The sequence below is a fragment of the Juglans regia genome, chromosome 11, assembly GCF_001411555.2.
Source record: "Juglans regia cultivar Chandler chromosome 11, Walnut 2.0, whole genome shotgun sequence".
In the NCBI taxonomy this organism is placed as follows: Eukaryota; Viridiplantae; Streptophyta; class Magnoliopsida; order Fagales; family Juglandaceae; genus Juglans; species Juglans regia.
Genome location: NC_049911.1, coordinates 11,873,052 through 11,890,494, shown reverse-complemented (window position 1 = coordinate 11,890,494; position 17,443 = coordinate 11,873,052). Strand labels below are relative to the sequence as shown.

At 37.4% G+C, this 17,443-nt stretch overlaps 1 protein-coding gene across 2 annotated transcripts; it reads left to right on the top strand.

The window, feature by feature from the left end:
- Positions 1 to 2,776: 2,776 nt before the first annotated feature.
- LOC108995811 (GDP-mannose 3,5-epimerase 2-like) lies at positions 2,777 to 6,058 on the top strand. 2 transcript variants are annotated; one of them, XM_018971437.2, is made up of 7 exons: positions 2,777 to 2,924; positions 3,610 to 4,020; positions 4,183 to 4,276; positions 4,377 to 4,506; positions 4,592 to 4,724; positions 5,194 to 5,401; positions 5,568 to 6,058. In XM_018971437.2, the coding sequence occupies exons 2-7, from the start codon at positions 3,611 to 3,613 to the stop codon at positions 5,721 to 5,723; spliced, it is 1,131 nt and encodes a 376-aa protein (XP_018826982.1). In that variant the 5' UTR covers positions 2,777 to 2,924; position 3,610; the 3' UTR covers positions 5,724 to 6,058. The 2 variants fall into 2 exon arrangements, with proteins under 2 accessions (XP_018826982.1, XP_018826983.1); XM_018971438.2 differs by having other exon boundaries at positions 2,799 to 2,924; positions 3,602 to 4,020.
- Positions 6,059 to 17,443: the final 11,385 nt, after the last annotated feature.

Below are 17,443 nucleotides of genomic sequence, written 5' to 3'. Positions count from 1 at the left end.
TGGCACCGCAAGCTGTGATGCTATTGAATATCGCCACACCATTGGTTCTCTTCAGTATTTGTCCCTTACGCATCCAGATATAGGATTTGCTGTCAATCGCCTTGCTCTGCGCCAACCTACTATCTCTCATTGGCAACACGTCAAAAGGCTCTTGTGATATGTCAAACATACCATTCATTTTGGTATTCTCTTACGTCAGCAAACAAATCCAGTTCGTGGTTTCTCTGATGCTAACTGGGGGGGTAATCTTGATGATCGCAAGTCCACAACTGCCTACATTATTTTTCTGGGTAATAATTCCATTAGCTGGCGTGCTTGGAAGCAAAAGGCAATTGCTCGTTTGTCCACCAAGGCAGAGTATCGAGCACTCGCAACTGGCCTCAAATATGGCTTGGATTCAATCCCTTCTAAATGAACTTGGTTTCAAACTTTGTGACACTCCACTGCTTCTATGTGATAATGTTGGTACCACTCAACTCAGTCTCAATCCTGTCATGCACTCCAGGATGAAACATATAGCCATTGATCTTCACTTTGTCTGTGACTTTGTTCATCGTGGTCAACTGTGCGTAGCTCATGTGCACACAAATGATCAGCTCACCAATTTACTCACCAAGCCCCTTGCACGATCTCATTTCCAATGATTGTGGAGCAAAATCAACGTTGTTGATGGAACCTTAATTTTGAGGGGTCATATAAGGGAATCCGTATGATCTACGACAATCCCATGATTTATGATTCTGTAAATAGATTTGTAATTAATCTATTTTCCACCTTCTATTCATAGATGTACATTCATTAAGTCAAATGAGGTAGGGTCGCTTAATTCCAATTTAATGCTACTTGTTAGGCTTACATATGTGATATTTGAAATCCAACTTGTTGATCATTTTGCAACCAAACTAGCTAATTTGTGGACAAAAACTTGCATCGTGTTTACATATTATGACTATCAGTACTTTGATCAATGGCCTGCTCAGCACCCATCTCATGATTTCTTGTTGCTAAGATACACTGATTAGCTAGCTGTATGTCTGGAAATCTTCGAAGTGGTTAACTACTTGTAGTTGGGGACAATTAAATTAATTATCTGTTATTTATAGACGAGATCAAGGACTTTAACAATAGTGTAGATGGTGCATGCATATATATGGGGCTAGAAGCCTAGAACTTATTTTTCCAATTAATTCATATCTATAGATATACCAATTCAAACTAAAGATTAAATGAAGATAGATCAAAATTAATTAAAGCCTAGCTAGATGGAAACAAACAAATTAAATCTTTGTATGGGTTGTTGTTGGTTGGTGAAACATAACATATTGCTTTGTGCACGTGACTTGTACGTCCTAGGTCTATCTAACCAGCTAGCTCATGGGCTCAAAATGTCTTGTATAATATATATTCCTAGATATATAGATAGATGAAGTTTTCCATGAATACCAATTCATGAAATTATGCTCCCTGAATGTTATCATCCATGCATTATTGTATCCTTTAGAATAAAACAATTCACAGTTTCATTTTCACAAACACCTTCCTTGCATACACTTCCACTCCACCATAATCTATTTCATTTTACATTTACAAGCAACCCAACAGGCATCAACTAGACCCAAAACAATTGTTATAATGTAAACTTATCGTGACTTGATGGATGTGGATATTTTGGATGCTTCCAAATGGTGCTTTTAGTTTCAAGCAATGTAATTTTCAGGCGTGATGTATATGGCAGTGAATGCAAACAAATGATGCAGACGACATCAAAGGCTGAACGGTGCAGACGACGACAAGATTAGTGGATCGTGATGGCAAACGGGAACGGAGCAATAGAGACTTAGAGAGGGAAGTGGGATTTTAGGAATAGAGACGATTTAGAAGAAGGGAGAGAGTGAGGGAAAGAAGAAGGAAGAAGGGGGTCCTACGTTTTGGACCCCTGTGTGAAGAAACGACGTCCTTCCACACTAAGTGGAACGATTTTGTTTATTTATTTTTTTTTAAATTCAGATACATCTTTTTTTTTTTAAAAGTCGAAGTTCGTAGCTCCGAACTCCGACTTCGACAGTCATTCTCGGATACACTTCGACTTCGAGTTTGACTTCTGATAATTTCAACTCCGTTAGAGTCAAAAACAAAATGGAAGTCGGACGGAGTCAGAGTGGACAGAGGGTTTGCAGTGCCTTTCCTCCCATTGCTTTGCAACGGAGGGGACCCACTTTCCGAGTTTTGTTTTTTGTCATTTTCTTTTTCATGTTAGGGACATTGACGTCTTCTTAAGCTCCATCATCTCTTCAATTATGAAGAAATAGAATATTATTATTGGGAAATATCTAAAGGACGATGCTACATCCACCGCTCTCCATTGGGAACTACCATTAAGCATAATTGATTTTTTTATTTTGTTGTTTTTTTATATGTATTTTTTAATACTTTTAAATATTTTTTAAATATTATTAAAAAATACTTTCTTAATCACTAAGTACAAAAAGAAAAAAATTTCAACGATAATATCGAGCGGTAAAAATCAATAGTAAGAGTATCATTTTCTTTAAAAGATTATAAAAAAATAAGGCACTACAGTCATTGCTGAGAGCTATCGCTAATTATTTTAATGTGTTTTTTAATATTTTAAAAAAAAAATATTTATAATATTATTAAAAATATTTTTTTAACCATAAAATTAAATAAAAAATAATACAAGCGGTAGCTCCGAGGTGGAGCTTGGAGCGGTGGGAGTGTTATTATTCATATCCAAATGCTTGGACTGGTTTGTCTGCTATCTCTGCATTTCTATATAAAGCAGGGCCTACTGGGCTCTGAAACCATACCCATTCGCCTTCTGTTCGTAGGATTTCCTCTCCCAACTGCATTATCCTCTCGTCTAATCTCACAGCTTCAATACCTCAAGTTCGTAGGCTTTTCAGGTGAAAATTTCTACTGGGTTTCTGGGGTTTTTTCTGAATCTCTCTGTTCTCCCTGCCCTCTTCTCGTGATTCATGTACACCCTGGGATTAATTAGTATTATTCCCTCTCGGTTCTGGCCCTTCTGGGGTTTAAATTTTTCGTGGGCTTGTTTGAGGTTCTTCAAATTTTAGTTGGTTTAGCTCACGTGTGTAGATTCTTTGCCTGGTGTATTATTTACTATTTATAATATTCTTTTTATCGAATGAATCTTTGTTTGTTTGGTAAATGTAAGTATATTCTGTTGTATGCTTGTACTGGGTAGAAGAAAAAAGAAACATGTTATTTCTTCCTTGGAGGTGTTAGTGGGGTTTCTGTTGAATACAGTTTTCCTTGGAGAACATAGGTACATTGTTCTCTCAAACTTTATTCGGGTGTTTTAATTTTTTTTATTAAATTCATGCTTCTGTGATTTCAGTGTTCTCAATGGGATTTGGTTTCAATTGGATGGCTAGGTGCCTATGACTTTTTTTGATGGAAATGTGGCTATTAAGCTTGTGTTTTTTTATTATTATTTTTTGTTTCTCCACGGAATGACCATGACTTGGAGGTTGTAGGAGTTGGGGATTTCGCCTTTTCTTTTAGTCCATTATTTGTTGTTACTCTGTGAATTCTTTATTCTTTTTCCGAAACTTCGAAGTATTGCAGAATGGGGATCACCGGGGAAACCGTCTATGGCGCATACACGTATGAGAATCTTGAGAGGGAACCATACTGGCCATCAGAGAAACTCCGAATTTCTATCACTGGGGCTGGTGGCTTTATCGCCTCCCACATTGCCCGGCGTTTGAAGAGCGAAGGCCACTACATTATTGCTTCTGATTGGAAGAAGAATGAGCACATGACTGAAGACATGTTCTGTCATGAATTCCACCTTGTGGACCTGAGGGTTATGGAAAATTGCTTGAAGGTCACTAATGGAGTTGACCATGTGTTTAATCTTGCTGCTGACATGGGTGGGATGGGCTTCATTCAGTCCAACCATTCAGTTATCATGTATAACAACACAATGATCAGTTTCAACATGCTTGAGGCTGCCAGGATCAATGGGGTAAAGAGGTTAGTTGGCTTGGATATTGTATATCTAGGTCTTGGTCTAGTGAAGTACCCATTGACAAATTTCGCATAATGCACATGGAATTTCCCCTTTAAGTGCACAAATTTGCTTTTATGAGTAAAAAAATAATGTGCCTCTGAATTTTGATTACTGGGTTCATGCAGGTTTTTCTATGCATCCAGCGCTTGTATCTACCCTGAATTTAAGCAACTGGAAACTAATGTGAGCTTGAAGGAGTCTGATGCCTGGCCTGCTGAGGTTTGTGACTCTTAGTGGTCAAGAATGTTTTAGTCTTGTAGTTTTTCCTTTGTCAAGTTATGGATGTAATTAATGGGTTTACTTTTACACCGGGTTTTAGCCTCAAGATGCTTATGGCTTAGAGAAGCTTGCAACAGAGGAGTTGTGCAAGCACTACACCAAGGACTTTGGAATAGAGTGCCGTATTGGAAGGTTCCATAACATTTATGGTCCCTTTGGAACATGGAAAGGCAAGCTCTCGATTTTAGTGGTAACCATAACATATGCATGATTTTCTTTTTCCTGATTTTATCTCTTGGATATATCTTTGTACAGGTGGGAGGGAGAAAGCTCCAGCTGCTTTCTGTAGAAAGACTCTCACTTCCACTGATAAGTTTGAGATGTGGGGAGATGGACTTCAGACCAGATCCTTCACCTTCATTGATGAATGTGTAGAAGGTGTACTTAGGTACGCTCTTGGTGTTCTTGTAACTTGTATAGCTGAAAGCCCACATTCAGATTAATGGGGTTATTCCTTTAACGTTGACATTCATTGTATTCCTCAGTAAATCTGGATTGAGGGTACATTAACAATTTGTTGTAAATGGGGTGTTTTTCTTGAACATCACTAGTAATGGGGTGGGGTGTTTTAAGACAGGAGCATATGTTTATCTTGTCAAGAGCGATTCTGATTATTTTTGCACAATGAGTTAGTTCTAAGCTACCTATGGAAACTGAAGACATAGATCTAACTATTTAGAATGTCAACGTTTCCCAGACTGCTTAATAATTATTTGTGTTACCCAGTTTTTTGTTTCACATGAGAAAATTATGATGGGGTGTTCATAATACACACATTGGCATGGTTGTCTGGATTCTGTAGTTATATCTTCTCACATCTCATGAATTAACTGTTGTGGCTCAATTTCCATGTATAGATTGACAAAGTCAGATTTCCGTGAGCCAGTGAATATTGGAAGTGATGAAATGGTTAGCATGAATGAGATGGCTGAGATTGTTCTCAGCTTTGAGAACAAGACACTCCCTATCCACCACATTCCTGGCCCAGAGGGAGTTCGTGGTCGTAACTCAGACAACACCCTTATCAAAGAGAAGCTTGGTTGGGCTCCTACAATGAGGTTGAAGGTACAGTTGCTTTCCCACTCTTAATGTTACACAGTAACCCCTAAGTTTGTGTCAAGTAAGGCTACTATTGAGTCAATGCGATTGTTAAGCGTTTATTGGATAATAATGTTCTAAACCATGAATTGCTCACCTACTAATCGGCATATCTGATTTCACTTTGTTGTAGGATGGTCTGAGATTTACCTACTTTTGGATCAAGGAACAGATTGAGAAAGAGAAGGCTCAAGGTGTTGACCTGACTGTTTACGGATCATCTAAGGTGGTTGGAACCCAAGCTCCTGTTCAACTAGGCTCACTTCGTGCTGCTGATGGAAAAGAATGAGGTGGCCGAGACCCGAAAAGCTCAATAAGTTGCATGAAAGAAATCCAAGTGTTGATTATTAAGTTGAGCTATGATATCAATATCCTTTCCGTACTATGTTGATTTCTACACTGGGATGCTTTTATGCTCCAAATTTATGTGGTCGAGCTTTTCAAGCAACATGCTCCCATAGGGTGGTTTGTTAGCCCTTCTTGAGCTAGGGACGATCCACTTTTTTACGCTGTGTTTTCAGTATTGTAATAATGCTCAATGAGTATTTTGCTTATTTCCGTTTAAAGGACTTGTTATCTGCATTTAAAATGCAAGTTCTCTGGCTAAACCTTACTTGCCGTCAACTTTATTTGCATTTTAGATGCACAGTATCTGGAGTTATCTTACTTGCTATCAACTTGGATGTTAAGTAACTGCCAGCCAGGCCGTAGGAGTTATGAATAAGAAAATGGATCGGGAAGCCTCGAAGCTTTGTCACTTTAGAGAATTTATGCTTATTGCGATTTGTACCGAAGCATGTTTGAGTAAACAATCCTTGGATGCTGACTGATTAGCCATGTTATGGTCTGGTCTGTGCTTTCTGAACCTTAAAAATCAAACCGACACCCGATCACCACAATTATTCTGGGTTGGAAACTGGCCACATCCTTCAATCTGCTATTCCTTTTCTGCAGGGGATATTATAATCCAACACTATCCACAGTCGTTAATATTCTCTTCTATTGCTTAGTCAAAATAATAATATAACCTAATTTTTTTAATAATAATTTTTTTAATTTTTTTTTCATATTTTGTAATTACACCAACTATATATTAATTAATAATAATATTTTTTTCTTCACATATTTCAAAACTGAACACAAAAATAAAAATGAAAGGACGTTCGGGAGAAGTGAAAACTATGGAAAATAAAAACTGAAAAGTAAAACAGTTGGAATAATTTTTACAATAAAATATTATTTTTGAAGATGAACAGTATATCTTTAAATTTTGAAAATGTACTTAAAATTATTGTAGCTCATAGTTCAAGTTTTTATTTTTTGAAGAAGTCAATGTAAATTATTTTATCTATATTTCTTCAAATTTTAAAGATGTATTGACTTTTGAAGAAGCCAATACCAGTGCTCTAGCTGCTGATTGAGGCTATGCCATTCTTTTGCTACAAGTTACAAGCAGTTGGCAGTTGGCATGCATTGATATCTTTTAGAATTCTTAGGGCTTACCATGAAAGAAAGATAGGCATAAAATGGGTTTTACAATATTTTTATAGTTGTCCAAGTAAATTTCTTGACAGCATCAAAGCTCAATAAATGTCATGGGATTCATTTTTCATCAATTTATCTCTTTCAATCTAGGCTTAAGAGTTTAGATAAGAGCTATAAGAGATCCAAAAAAAGTTGGCACCTTATATTCTCTGTTGTTTATGGATCCTGAATCATGTTCACGGTTTAGAAGGGATTTGGTACAGGAGATTCCTGATAAGAAGTGCTGTTTTTCCAATGTGGCTTGATTTTTAGAGATGGTAGGTAGATTTCAGTGGCTGAAAATTGGAGATGAGACGAGGTGACAGAACAAGTTGACAGGAAGGACTAATGTTCACGAGAAATGTGGGGATCACGTGGTTTTTGATCTAGTAACGTGGTTGCACAAGAGTCCTAAAAAGTACTGGATGGTACTTTCGGCCATCTCTGGAAGAAAACGACATTTTGCCAACTTGATTGAAGGACTCATGAAAAGTGGGACATACTTGCATGTGGCTCTTGTTTCAGAAGTGCCTTTTTTGCAATTCAGTCCATTGATAAGTAGTGGTGTTGGATATAGGCTGTTTCAAATATGATGTGATGATAGACCGTGACAATAAAGCACTGATAAAGATTGAACAGTATAGATATATCCCCTCCTTAACCTTTTTTTTTTCTTTTTAAAAAAGAAAAACATAATAAATGTTGAATTATTTATTATATTTTGTATAAAAATTTAAAAAAATTATAATGATTATATGAGATCAGATCAGATAAAATATCTTAAACTGTATAACCAAACTAGACTGTCTTTGACCCATTACCAAGTGGAAAGAGAACGTTGAATTTGGGAGGAATAGAATTGACCTAGCTAGCTAAGTGAGTTTTAAGTATGAGATACTATCGAATATATGTTATCGTTGTGGTCATCTGGAGCATAATGGGAAGGATTGTCGAATGGCCAAAAATTATTCTAACCTAGATCAGGTTTGTGCTCAATACGGTCCTTGGATTCGAGAAGCAAAATTTTCACAACAGAAACCACCGGTTGCGTCTATTACGACAAAGTCATGGCTTGGAGATTGGTGGATTCACCAGTGTCGGAAAAGTTTCTTGAATCTGATCACCGGATTTCGACATGACAGTTACAATTGGGGCATAATGTGGAGGCAACAATTATGATAGGAGAAATGATTTGTATAAGTTTTAAATAGATAAGTCTTTGTAAAAAATACATATCACAAAAAAATCAATTTTTAGTGAGATCTATTTTTTAACAAAGGTCAGACGCGGATGGACTGGCCTTCAGACATGTTGAGGCCTTCAAGTCTGGGCTCTTCTCTTAGGCCTCCCAGAAAATGGACTCAATCTAGTAGGATATTAATATTTCTTCCCCTTGTAAGTTCATATCGAAGAGGAACCGAAGGAATAGAGGTCGTCAAACTGCTGGTGTTCTCAAGAAGGAAGGTGAAACTCAGAATCTACAGCTGCGAATGAAGATTCTTTTGCATGTAAGTTGTCGAAGAAAAGAAGGATACAGTGGGTAGACGAAGAAGAAGAGTTTTCTCAGTTATCAATAAAGGTTGGTCGCCAACCCTAGCTGCTGACAATAATGAAAATCAACGATGAATAAATCCTAGATGAAATTCTTGAAGATGAATTTGGTTTACTATGAAATGATAGCGTTTGACATGTCAATGATGTAGGAGTGGGGGTTGGGTATTTTGTGTGTGAGACTCGCAGAGGAAACCTTAGAGGATTTTTCTTTGCTTAGTGACCACCTAAATTTAGAAAATTCAGAACTTTCATTTGATGTCGTTTTTTTTTTTTTTTTTTTTTGAAACACAGAAACATGTTATTCCATTCATCACCCAAAATAGGATTTTTCCAGCAGGACATACGTATCAATTACATATGGCCCTTCTTCCATCCATACACATTCAACATCATAAGCTAAAGCTAGCTTTGCTAGATTATGTGCTACACAATTCGCTTCTCTAAGTACAAATTGAACTTTCCATAGTGGTCTCCTGAGTTGCATTCTTCTGGTGTCCTCAATGAGTTGGCCATACCACAACCAGTTTTCATCAACACTGTTTGTTGCTTGGATAACAGATTTTGCATCTCCCTCAAAAGTCACATCTGAGAAACCCAAGTCATCACACAATTCCATTGCCCTTTGTAATGCATGTGCTTCAGCTACACTAGGCTAAACTACACTGTAAAAACTGTTACATAAAGTAGCCAATATATCACCTTTTGAGTCTCTAAGGATAACTCCAAGCCCCACCTTTTTTTCTTTTGCATCTATAGCAGCATCCCCAATTGGCCTTAACCTTCAGTTGCCTTGGTTTTTTCCACCTTGCCATACATCTCCTAGTCCCTAATGTTATGTGAGTCAGATTTGGCACATTCTGAGCTTGCTTGAATTCCTCAAATTCAGCCACTGCTGCTGTTATTAACTTATCAGGTGGCTCAAACTGGTTTTGAAATATCATAGCATTTCTTTTAGTCCAAATTCTTCACATAATCATAACCACATTTTGAAGATCATCACATGATAACTTCTCTATTAAGCTCAGCCATAAATCCATAAAAAGTTCCTCTATCTTTGACCATTTTTGAACAGGACTGCCAATATTAGACCACATATCATTGGTAGCGGTACAACACCAAGGCACATGACAAACTGATTCTTCTTCATGCAGACAGATGGGACAATTAGGTGATTCCACAAAATGCTTATCATATAACTTTCTTCTAGTAGGTAATATCTCATGGACATCTTTCCAAATAAAGTGTTTAGCATACCCTGGTACATTTAATCCCCATATATGCTGCCACCCAATACCTCTATCAGTTTGATTAGATTATTCAGCTTTTATGGCTTTTTTCCTAGCCAATTTCAAGATGATATGCACTTTTGACTGAAAACATCCCATTTTATGTATGCCCCTAGATAAGCTTATCTTCCACACCTTGCCTACTGATTGGGATACTCAGAATCATCTCTACCTCTTGAGGACTAAAAATTGCATCTATCACTTCCTTTTTCCAACATCCAGTATCTGATTAGATAAGCTCAGCAACCTTGGAATTGTATTCTATCAACTGAACAGGTGACTGCACTTTGCGTGTAGACATTGTTGGTATCCAAGGATCCCCCCAAATACTGATTTTCTGACCACTACCTACACTCTACATTAAGCCAGCCTTTATTAAGGCCAGAGAATGCCACATGCTTCTCCATATGAGAGATGGTCCCTGTCCAAGAGTTGCATCCAGGAGTTGACTACTTTGTACTACTTTTCCTTCATAACCTGAGTAGTCATAGAGGTGGAATCAGTCAACATCCTCCAGCATTGTTTTGTAAGCAGTCATGTGTTAAAACATTCAATATCCTTAAATCCCAAACGTCCACTCTTTTTAGGTTCTCCTGTAACGCCCCATCCCCGAGGGTCCGGAGAGTTAACTCATATGACCTGATAATCAACTTTTACAAGGCTAGAGTACTTCCAAATTCAAGAATATATATTTTCTCAAACCTCAAATCACACGTAAATACTTCAATTAAATAAACCATATAAACTCATCTATCCAATTTTCAATCCAGCAACTCAAATAAAATCAACTATTCTTCATGTCTCAAATAACAAACTAAAATAATGAAACATTAACATAAGTATCCATAAACCGTCTAAATCCATTGAAGCAAACTTAAGAAAGATAATTAACCTCCAACACCAACACTAATATCATGAGATACCCAACAACAAAACAATGCTAATCTTCTCCATAGACTCTAATACTGATCTGCAGCTGAGCCATCGATGTCATCTGAAATATTATGAAGATTAACGGGGTGAGTTATCAACAACTCAGTAAGCAGAGAGCATATACTAGCATGTAAACATGAGCATTTATAACATTTGATAAGCCGAACAGAACATTTACTTTCAGAATGTAGAAACAAAACTTGTACAAAAACATTAGAGCGAAATTTTCAGAAAAATGAACTTATTCCAAAAATAGAATCCGTTGACATTTCTAAACTGAAACATTATAATCTTATCTTCATTTAATATCACATCGGGACAATACCATGTTTAACCCCCGTGGTAGGGTAATAAACCACCATTATACCCGTGGCTGGGCCATATTCCATGTTTCACCCCCGTGGTAGGGTTATAAACCACCATTATACCCGTGGCTGGGCCATTTTCCATGTTTCACCCCCGTGGTAGGGTTATAAACCACCATTATACCCGTGGCTGGGCCGTATACCATGTTTCACCCCCGTGGTAGGGTTATAAACCACCATTATACCCGTGGCTGGGCCTTAACAGAAACAGAACGGATTTCATCGAAAATCCGATTACAATCATATACAGAATCAGAACTTCATGCCAAGGTTTTCAGATGACACATCATATCAAAACAAAACACTGAAAGGCTTCAGATCATTTCACATGTTCGAGATAAACATAAACAAAATATTCTCATTTGTTCATAACAAAACTTTTAGAATTCCTTATTCGCTCTTTTACATAGTTCAGAAACAAAGTGCACAAAACTAGCTCATGTCTACACCAGTCATGACAGAAAATACTTTCTCATATATTGAATTTATGCATATGCAGAAAAAAGAACATCTGAGGTTGTTTTCAGATCATTTCTTTTAAAAAACAAACACGTTTATTCTCAAAGTCAACCTCATTTTATTTCTTTTATGCAAAACTAGTATATGAACCCCGCTTACCTGGACTTCTTAGCTTTTCAGAAATTTCTTCAAAAAATGTTGAGTCGACTAATAATCGTCACCTATAAAAAAAAATCACACAATTTCCGTAAGTTTTCAACCAATTACGGATTTCCATATTTAAGCCTAAGCTTCTAAAATAATCTATCTTAATTTCTCAAAACTTAAAAATCCTCATAATCCCAAAGTATATCATTACTTCATAAAATCACCAATATCCACCACAACCCACGCCATACACAAAACACCAATATTTAAACCCGAACAGCCAACAAATCTCATAGTCTAAACCAATCATACTAACAACTCCATCACCCAATCCAATCAACCCCGTTACTCCTCGGACTCAGTCCGGCAAAACCAACCAGCAATTAAAATACAGTGTAATGTGCTAGTGCAAAAATACATTAAATTCACGAGAATTCTTTGAAAAAATACTTACATTGCTATATAATGATTTCCGAAGGATCACGAAACTGAAAAAGGCGACGTCTGAGCAACACCACAGTGTAAAATACACTGTGGCCGTGGGTCACAAATACCCACTTTTCAACGGAGACAAACGAAGACCCCAAAATGATAGGGTAGGGCCTAGAGAGGTCGGTGAAGCCAATGGTGGTGGTGGTTTGCCGTGGATGACGGCGCAAATGGTGGTTTAAGGCCAAAACGTACAAATGGGAAATGGACTTGGTGGGGCTTCACCGGTGACGGATCGGAGCCGGGGTTGGGTCCAAAGGGTTGCCAAGAGGTCGGGGATGAAGTGGTAGGAAGATGGTGGCCAATGGTGGTGCGACGGCGGCGCGCGAAGGAGGTGAAGGCCGCGGCTTCAAGCCGTGCGTGGAGGCTAACGGTGGCTCGGATGGAAGTGAGGTTGGTAGGGTGAGGTCGCCGGCGGCAGGGGAACCAAAAGGAGGGGGCGGTGTCGACCACGGCGGCTCGACGGCGGTGGGCTGGGTGGAGGCCGAAGTCGCACGGGGAGAGAGAGAGGGTCGGGCTCGCGCGGGAGAGAAAGAAACCGAAGGAAAAAAAAGAGAAAAGAAAAAAAAAAAGGAAAAGAAAAGGAGAAGAAAGAAAAAAAGAGGGAAAAAGAAATGAGGTCCAATCCTTATAACTTGGGTCACGAAAATGATCAAACGGAAACGATTTTAAAACCATAAGTTAAATAAAATAATTTAAACATAATGGTAAAGTCAAATTGAAATCATTAAATCACCCAGTGATTAATTTAAATATTAAAAGCAATTTAAATGCATAACAATAAATAAATATCAAGAAAGCACACAATAAAATAATTTTCACCAAATTAACAAATTAAAATTATAGAAATAAACTCACTAAAAATCCAACCAATTTTAAAATAAGAGGATAAATTTTTGAATAAATAATAAAAATCATTCAATAAAAAATTACACTAAAATACGGGGTGTTACATCCTTCCCCCCTTAAAAAAAATTTCGTCCTCGAAATTTGTAAGGTCAAACATCACGCTAAAGCAGGATGCCAGATACAACTCAAAACACGCTCGAAAAGACCATACCAACAACAACTCCCAACAAGCATGAGTAATGTTCTCTCAAGTCTATTTTCATAGGCAATTCTATCATACTCGTATTAGTCCCCCAGTGGCACAACACGTCCAGTATTCTTAGGGTGGCATTACTATCCAAAATCTCATCTTTCCACAAGAGCCTTTACACAACATCCAAGGAATCCCAATGATTATTACTATTTTCGTAACACGATCTGCGCTAACCTCAATCGACTCTTATGTTAAAACTCACAAACCTTAATTGAATTCTACAGGTTGGTAACCTATTAGCCACTTCCAAAGTTAACCATCAATAAACATTTCCATCATCCAGACCTATTATCTCAAAATCAACAAGAATTATATCCTAATTCCGCACCACCAAAAGTTTAATCTCTAATTCCTTAAGATCAGCATAAGGTTTGAATCCTTAAATATAACACAACATAATACCATTGAGTACGAGGTAGCTCAACGCCTACTAACCAAAAAAAACTCTCACCACATTTGGTAGAAAATTCTTTATCTCCAAAACCATGAACTATTACACACTTTCCTCAAACTCACCAAGAATTAATTCCTGGATCTGCACCAACTATTATCCTTAAATCTGCTATGGATCTAATCCCAAAACCTACCACTAAAACCTCGAATTAATAACAATTATTATCCAAACTGGACCAATACCTTCAATCCTCAAAGAAATAATTCCCTTAAAATTTCCTATATTAATAACTCAACTTCGATCAACCCCATTAATGGTCACAGATTAATCAGTCTCCAAAATAAATCAAGCTAACACTCCAAGCTTGCAGAATTAAAAATTTCAATCTCATTATAAATCAGTCCTTCAAATTGCAATTCTAAGATCTTAAATTATATAAGAATCAATTTCTGAAATCTGTAAGATCGATGAACTTATATCCAATAATAAAACAATTGACTCCCAAAGCTTTCAAAATCTAAACATTAAACGATAACAATCATTTCCGAAAATCTGCAAAACCTTAAACTTTTGGTGAAATTTCCGTAAGTCTATCTTTAAAGTTTGTTGAACTTACAATCTTCTATTCTAAAGCCTCGTGTCATACATCCATGAAATCGAAAATCTCAACTATCTTACTCCCCAAATAGATCACCCAGACTATGCCGTTCCTTTCAAACCTTGATATTATAAATGCACACCAAGTTGATAAAAGTTCAAGTTTACTCTGCTAAATATAACAAAAGCGTTCTCAGTCGTACCATCATCCTGCCATAACTTAATCCTTAACCTGCTTTTCAGCTTCGAACGAAACGAACAAAACAAAATAAACTTAATAAATATAATAATATAATTTCAATTCAAATAAAATAAAATCAAACAAAACCAAATAAATTCAAGTTAAATAAAAATAATAATTTCCAATTAAACCTTTAAACTTTTCTGGTACTGCACACATGGTTTTACCCAAACTTAGTCATATCATTAATCAGCACATATAGTCATTCCTACCATCTAATATTGTAAACCCGACATCGCTCTAAACTCTCTTTCGTCTTTAGAAATCTAACCTCAAAAATCTAAACCTTAAATTAATCTTATAAAGATTATCTCCTACAGTCCACCAAGTAAGCTTGTCGGATCTAAAATCCTTAAACCTCAAAATCTCGAAACTCAATCATAAAGTCTGTAAAATCTAAACCTCCAATATCCACATAATCATCTCTTATTCTTTAAAATTCTACACCTCAAATCTGAAGTTTCTTCTCAAACCCACAGATATCTAAACCTCCAAGGTTTATAGTATGCAGAATCTCTAACCTGGCTCTGATACCAACTGTAACGCCCCGACCCCGAGGGTCCGGAGAGTTAACTCATATGACCTGATAATCAACTTTTACAAGGCTAGAGTACTTCCAAATTCAAGAATATATATTTTCTCAAACCTCAAATCACACGTAAATACTTCAATTAAATAAACCATATAAACTCATCTATCCAATTTTCAATCCAGCAACTCAAATAAAATCAACTATTCTTCATGTCTCAAATAACAAACTAAAATAATGAAACATTAACATAAGTATCCATAAACCGTCTAAATCCATTGAAGCAAACTTAAGAAAGATAATTAACCTCCAACACCAACACTAATATCATGAGATACCCAACAACAAAACAATGCTAATCTTCTCCATAGACTCTAATACTGATCTTCAGCTGAGCCATCGATGTCATCTGAAATATTATGAAGATTAACGGGGTGAGTTATCAACAACTCAGTAAGCAGAGAGCATATACTAGCATGTAAACATGAACATTTATAACATTTGATAAGCCGAACAGAACATTTACTTTCAGAATGTAGAAACAAAACTTGTACAAAAAACATTAGAGCGAAATTTTCAGAAAAATGAACTTATTCCAAAAATAGAATCCGTTGACATTTCTAAACTGAAACATTATAATCTTATCTTCATTTAATATCACATCGGGACAATACCATGTTTAACCCCCGTGGTAGGGTTATAAACCACCATTATACCCGTGGCTGGGCCATATTCCATGTTTCACCCCCGTGGTAGGGTTATAAACCACCATTATACCCGTGGCTGGGCCATTTTCCATGTTTCACCCCCGTGGTAGGGTTATAAACCACCATTATACCCGTGGCTGGGCCGTATACCATGTTTCACCCCCGTGGTAATAAACCACCATTATACCCGTGGCTGGGCCTTAACAGAAACAGAACGATTTCATCGAAAATCCGATTACAATCATATACAGAATCAGAACTTCATGCCAAGGTTTTCAGATGACACATCATATCAAAACAAAACACTGAAAGGCTTCAGATCATTTCACATGTTCGAGATAAACATAAACAAAATATTCTCATTTGTTCATAACAAAACTTTTAGAATTCCTTATTCGCTCTTTTACATAGTTCAGAAACAAAGTGCACAAAACTAGCTCATGTCTACACCAGTCATGACAGAAAATACTTTCTCATATATTGAATTTATGCATATGCAGAAAAAAAGAACATCTGAGGTTGTTTTCAGATCATTTCTTTTAAAAAACAAACACGTTTATTCTCAAAGTCAACCTCATTTTATTTCTTTTATGCAAAACTAGTATATGAACCCCGCTTACCTGGACTTCTTAGCTTTTCAGAAATTTCTTCAAAAAAATGTTGAGTCGACTAATAATCGTCACCTATAAAAAAATAATCACACAATTTCCGTAAGTTTTCAACTAATTACGGATTTCCATATTTAAGCCTAAGCTTCTAAAATAATCTATCTTAATTTCTCAAAACTTAAAAATCCTCATAATCCCAAAGTATATCATTACTTCATAAAATCACCAATATCCACCACAACCCACGTCATACACAAAACACCAATATTTAAACCCGAACAGCCAACAAATCTCATAGTCTAAACCAATCATACTAACAACTCCATCACCCAATCCAATCAACCCCGTTACTCCTCGGACTCAGTCCGGCAAAACCAACCAGCAATTAAAATACAGTGTAATGTGCTAGTGCAAAAATACATTAAATTCACGAGAATTCTTTGAAAAAAATACTTACATTGCTATATAATGATTTCCGAAGGATCACGAAACTGAAAAAGGCGACGTCTGAGCAACACCACAGTGTAAAATACACTGTGGCCGTGGGTCACAAATACCCACTTTTCAACGGAGACAAACGAAGATCCCAAAATGATAGGGTAGGGCCTAGAGAGGTCGGTGAAGCCAATGGTGGTGGTGGTTTGCCGTGGATGACGGCGCAAATGGTGGTTTAAGGCCAAAAACGTACAAATCGGAAATGGACTTGGTGGGGCTTCACCGGTGACGGATCGGAGCTGGGGTTGGGTCCAAAGGGTTGCCAAGAGGTCAGGGATGAAGTGGTAGGAAGATGGTGGCCAATGGTGGCGCGACGGCGGCGCGCGAAGGAGGTGAAGGCCGCGGCTTCAAGCCGTGCGTGGAGGCTAACGGTGGCTCGGATGGAAGTGAGGTTGGTAGGGTGAGGTCGCCGGCGGCAGGGGAACCAAAAGGAGGGGGCGGTGTCGACCACGGCGGCTCGACGGCGGTGGGCTGGGTGGAGGCCGAAGTCGCACGGGGAGAGAGAGAGGGTCGGGCTCGCGCGGGAGAGAAAGAAACCGAAGGAAAAAAAAGAGAAAAGAAAAAAAAAAGGAAAAGAAA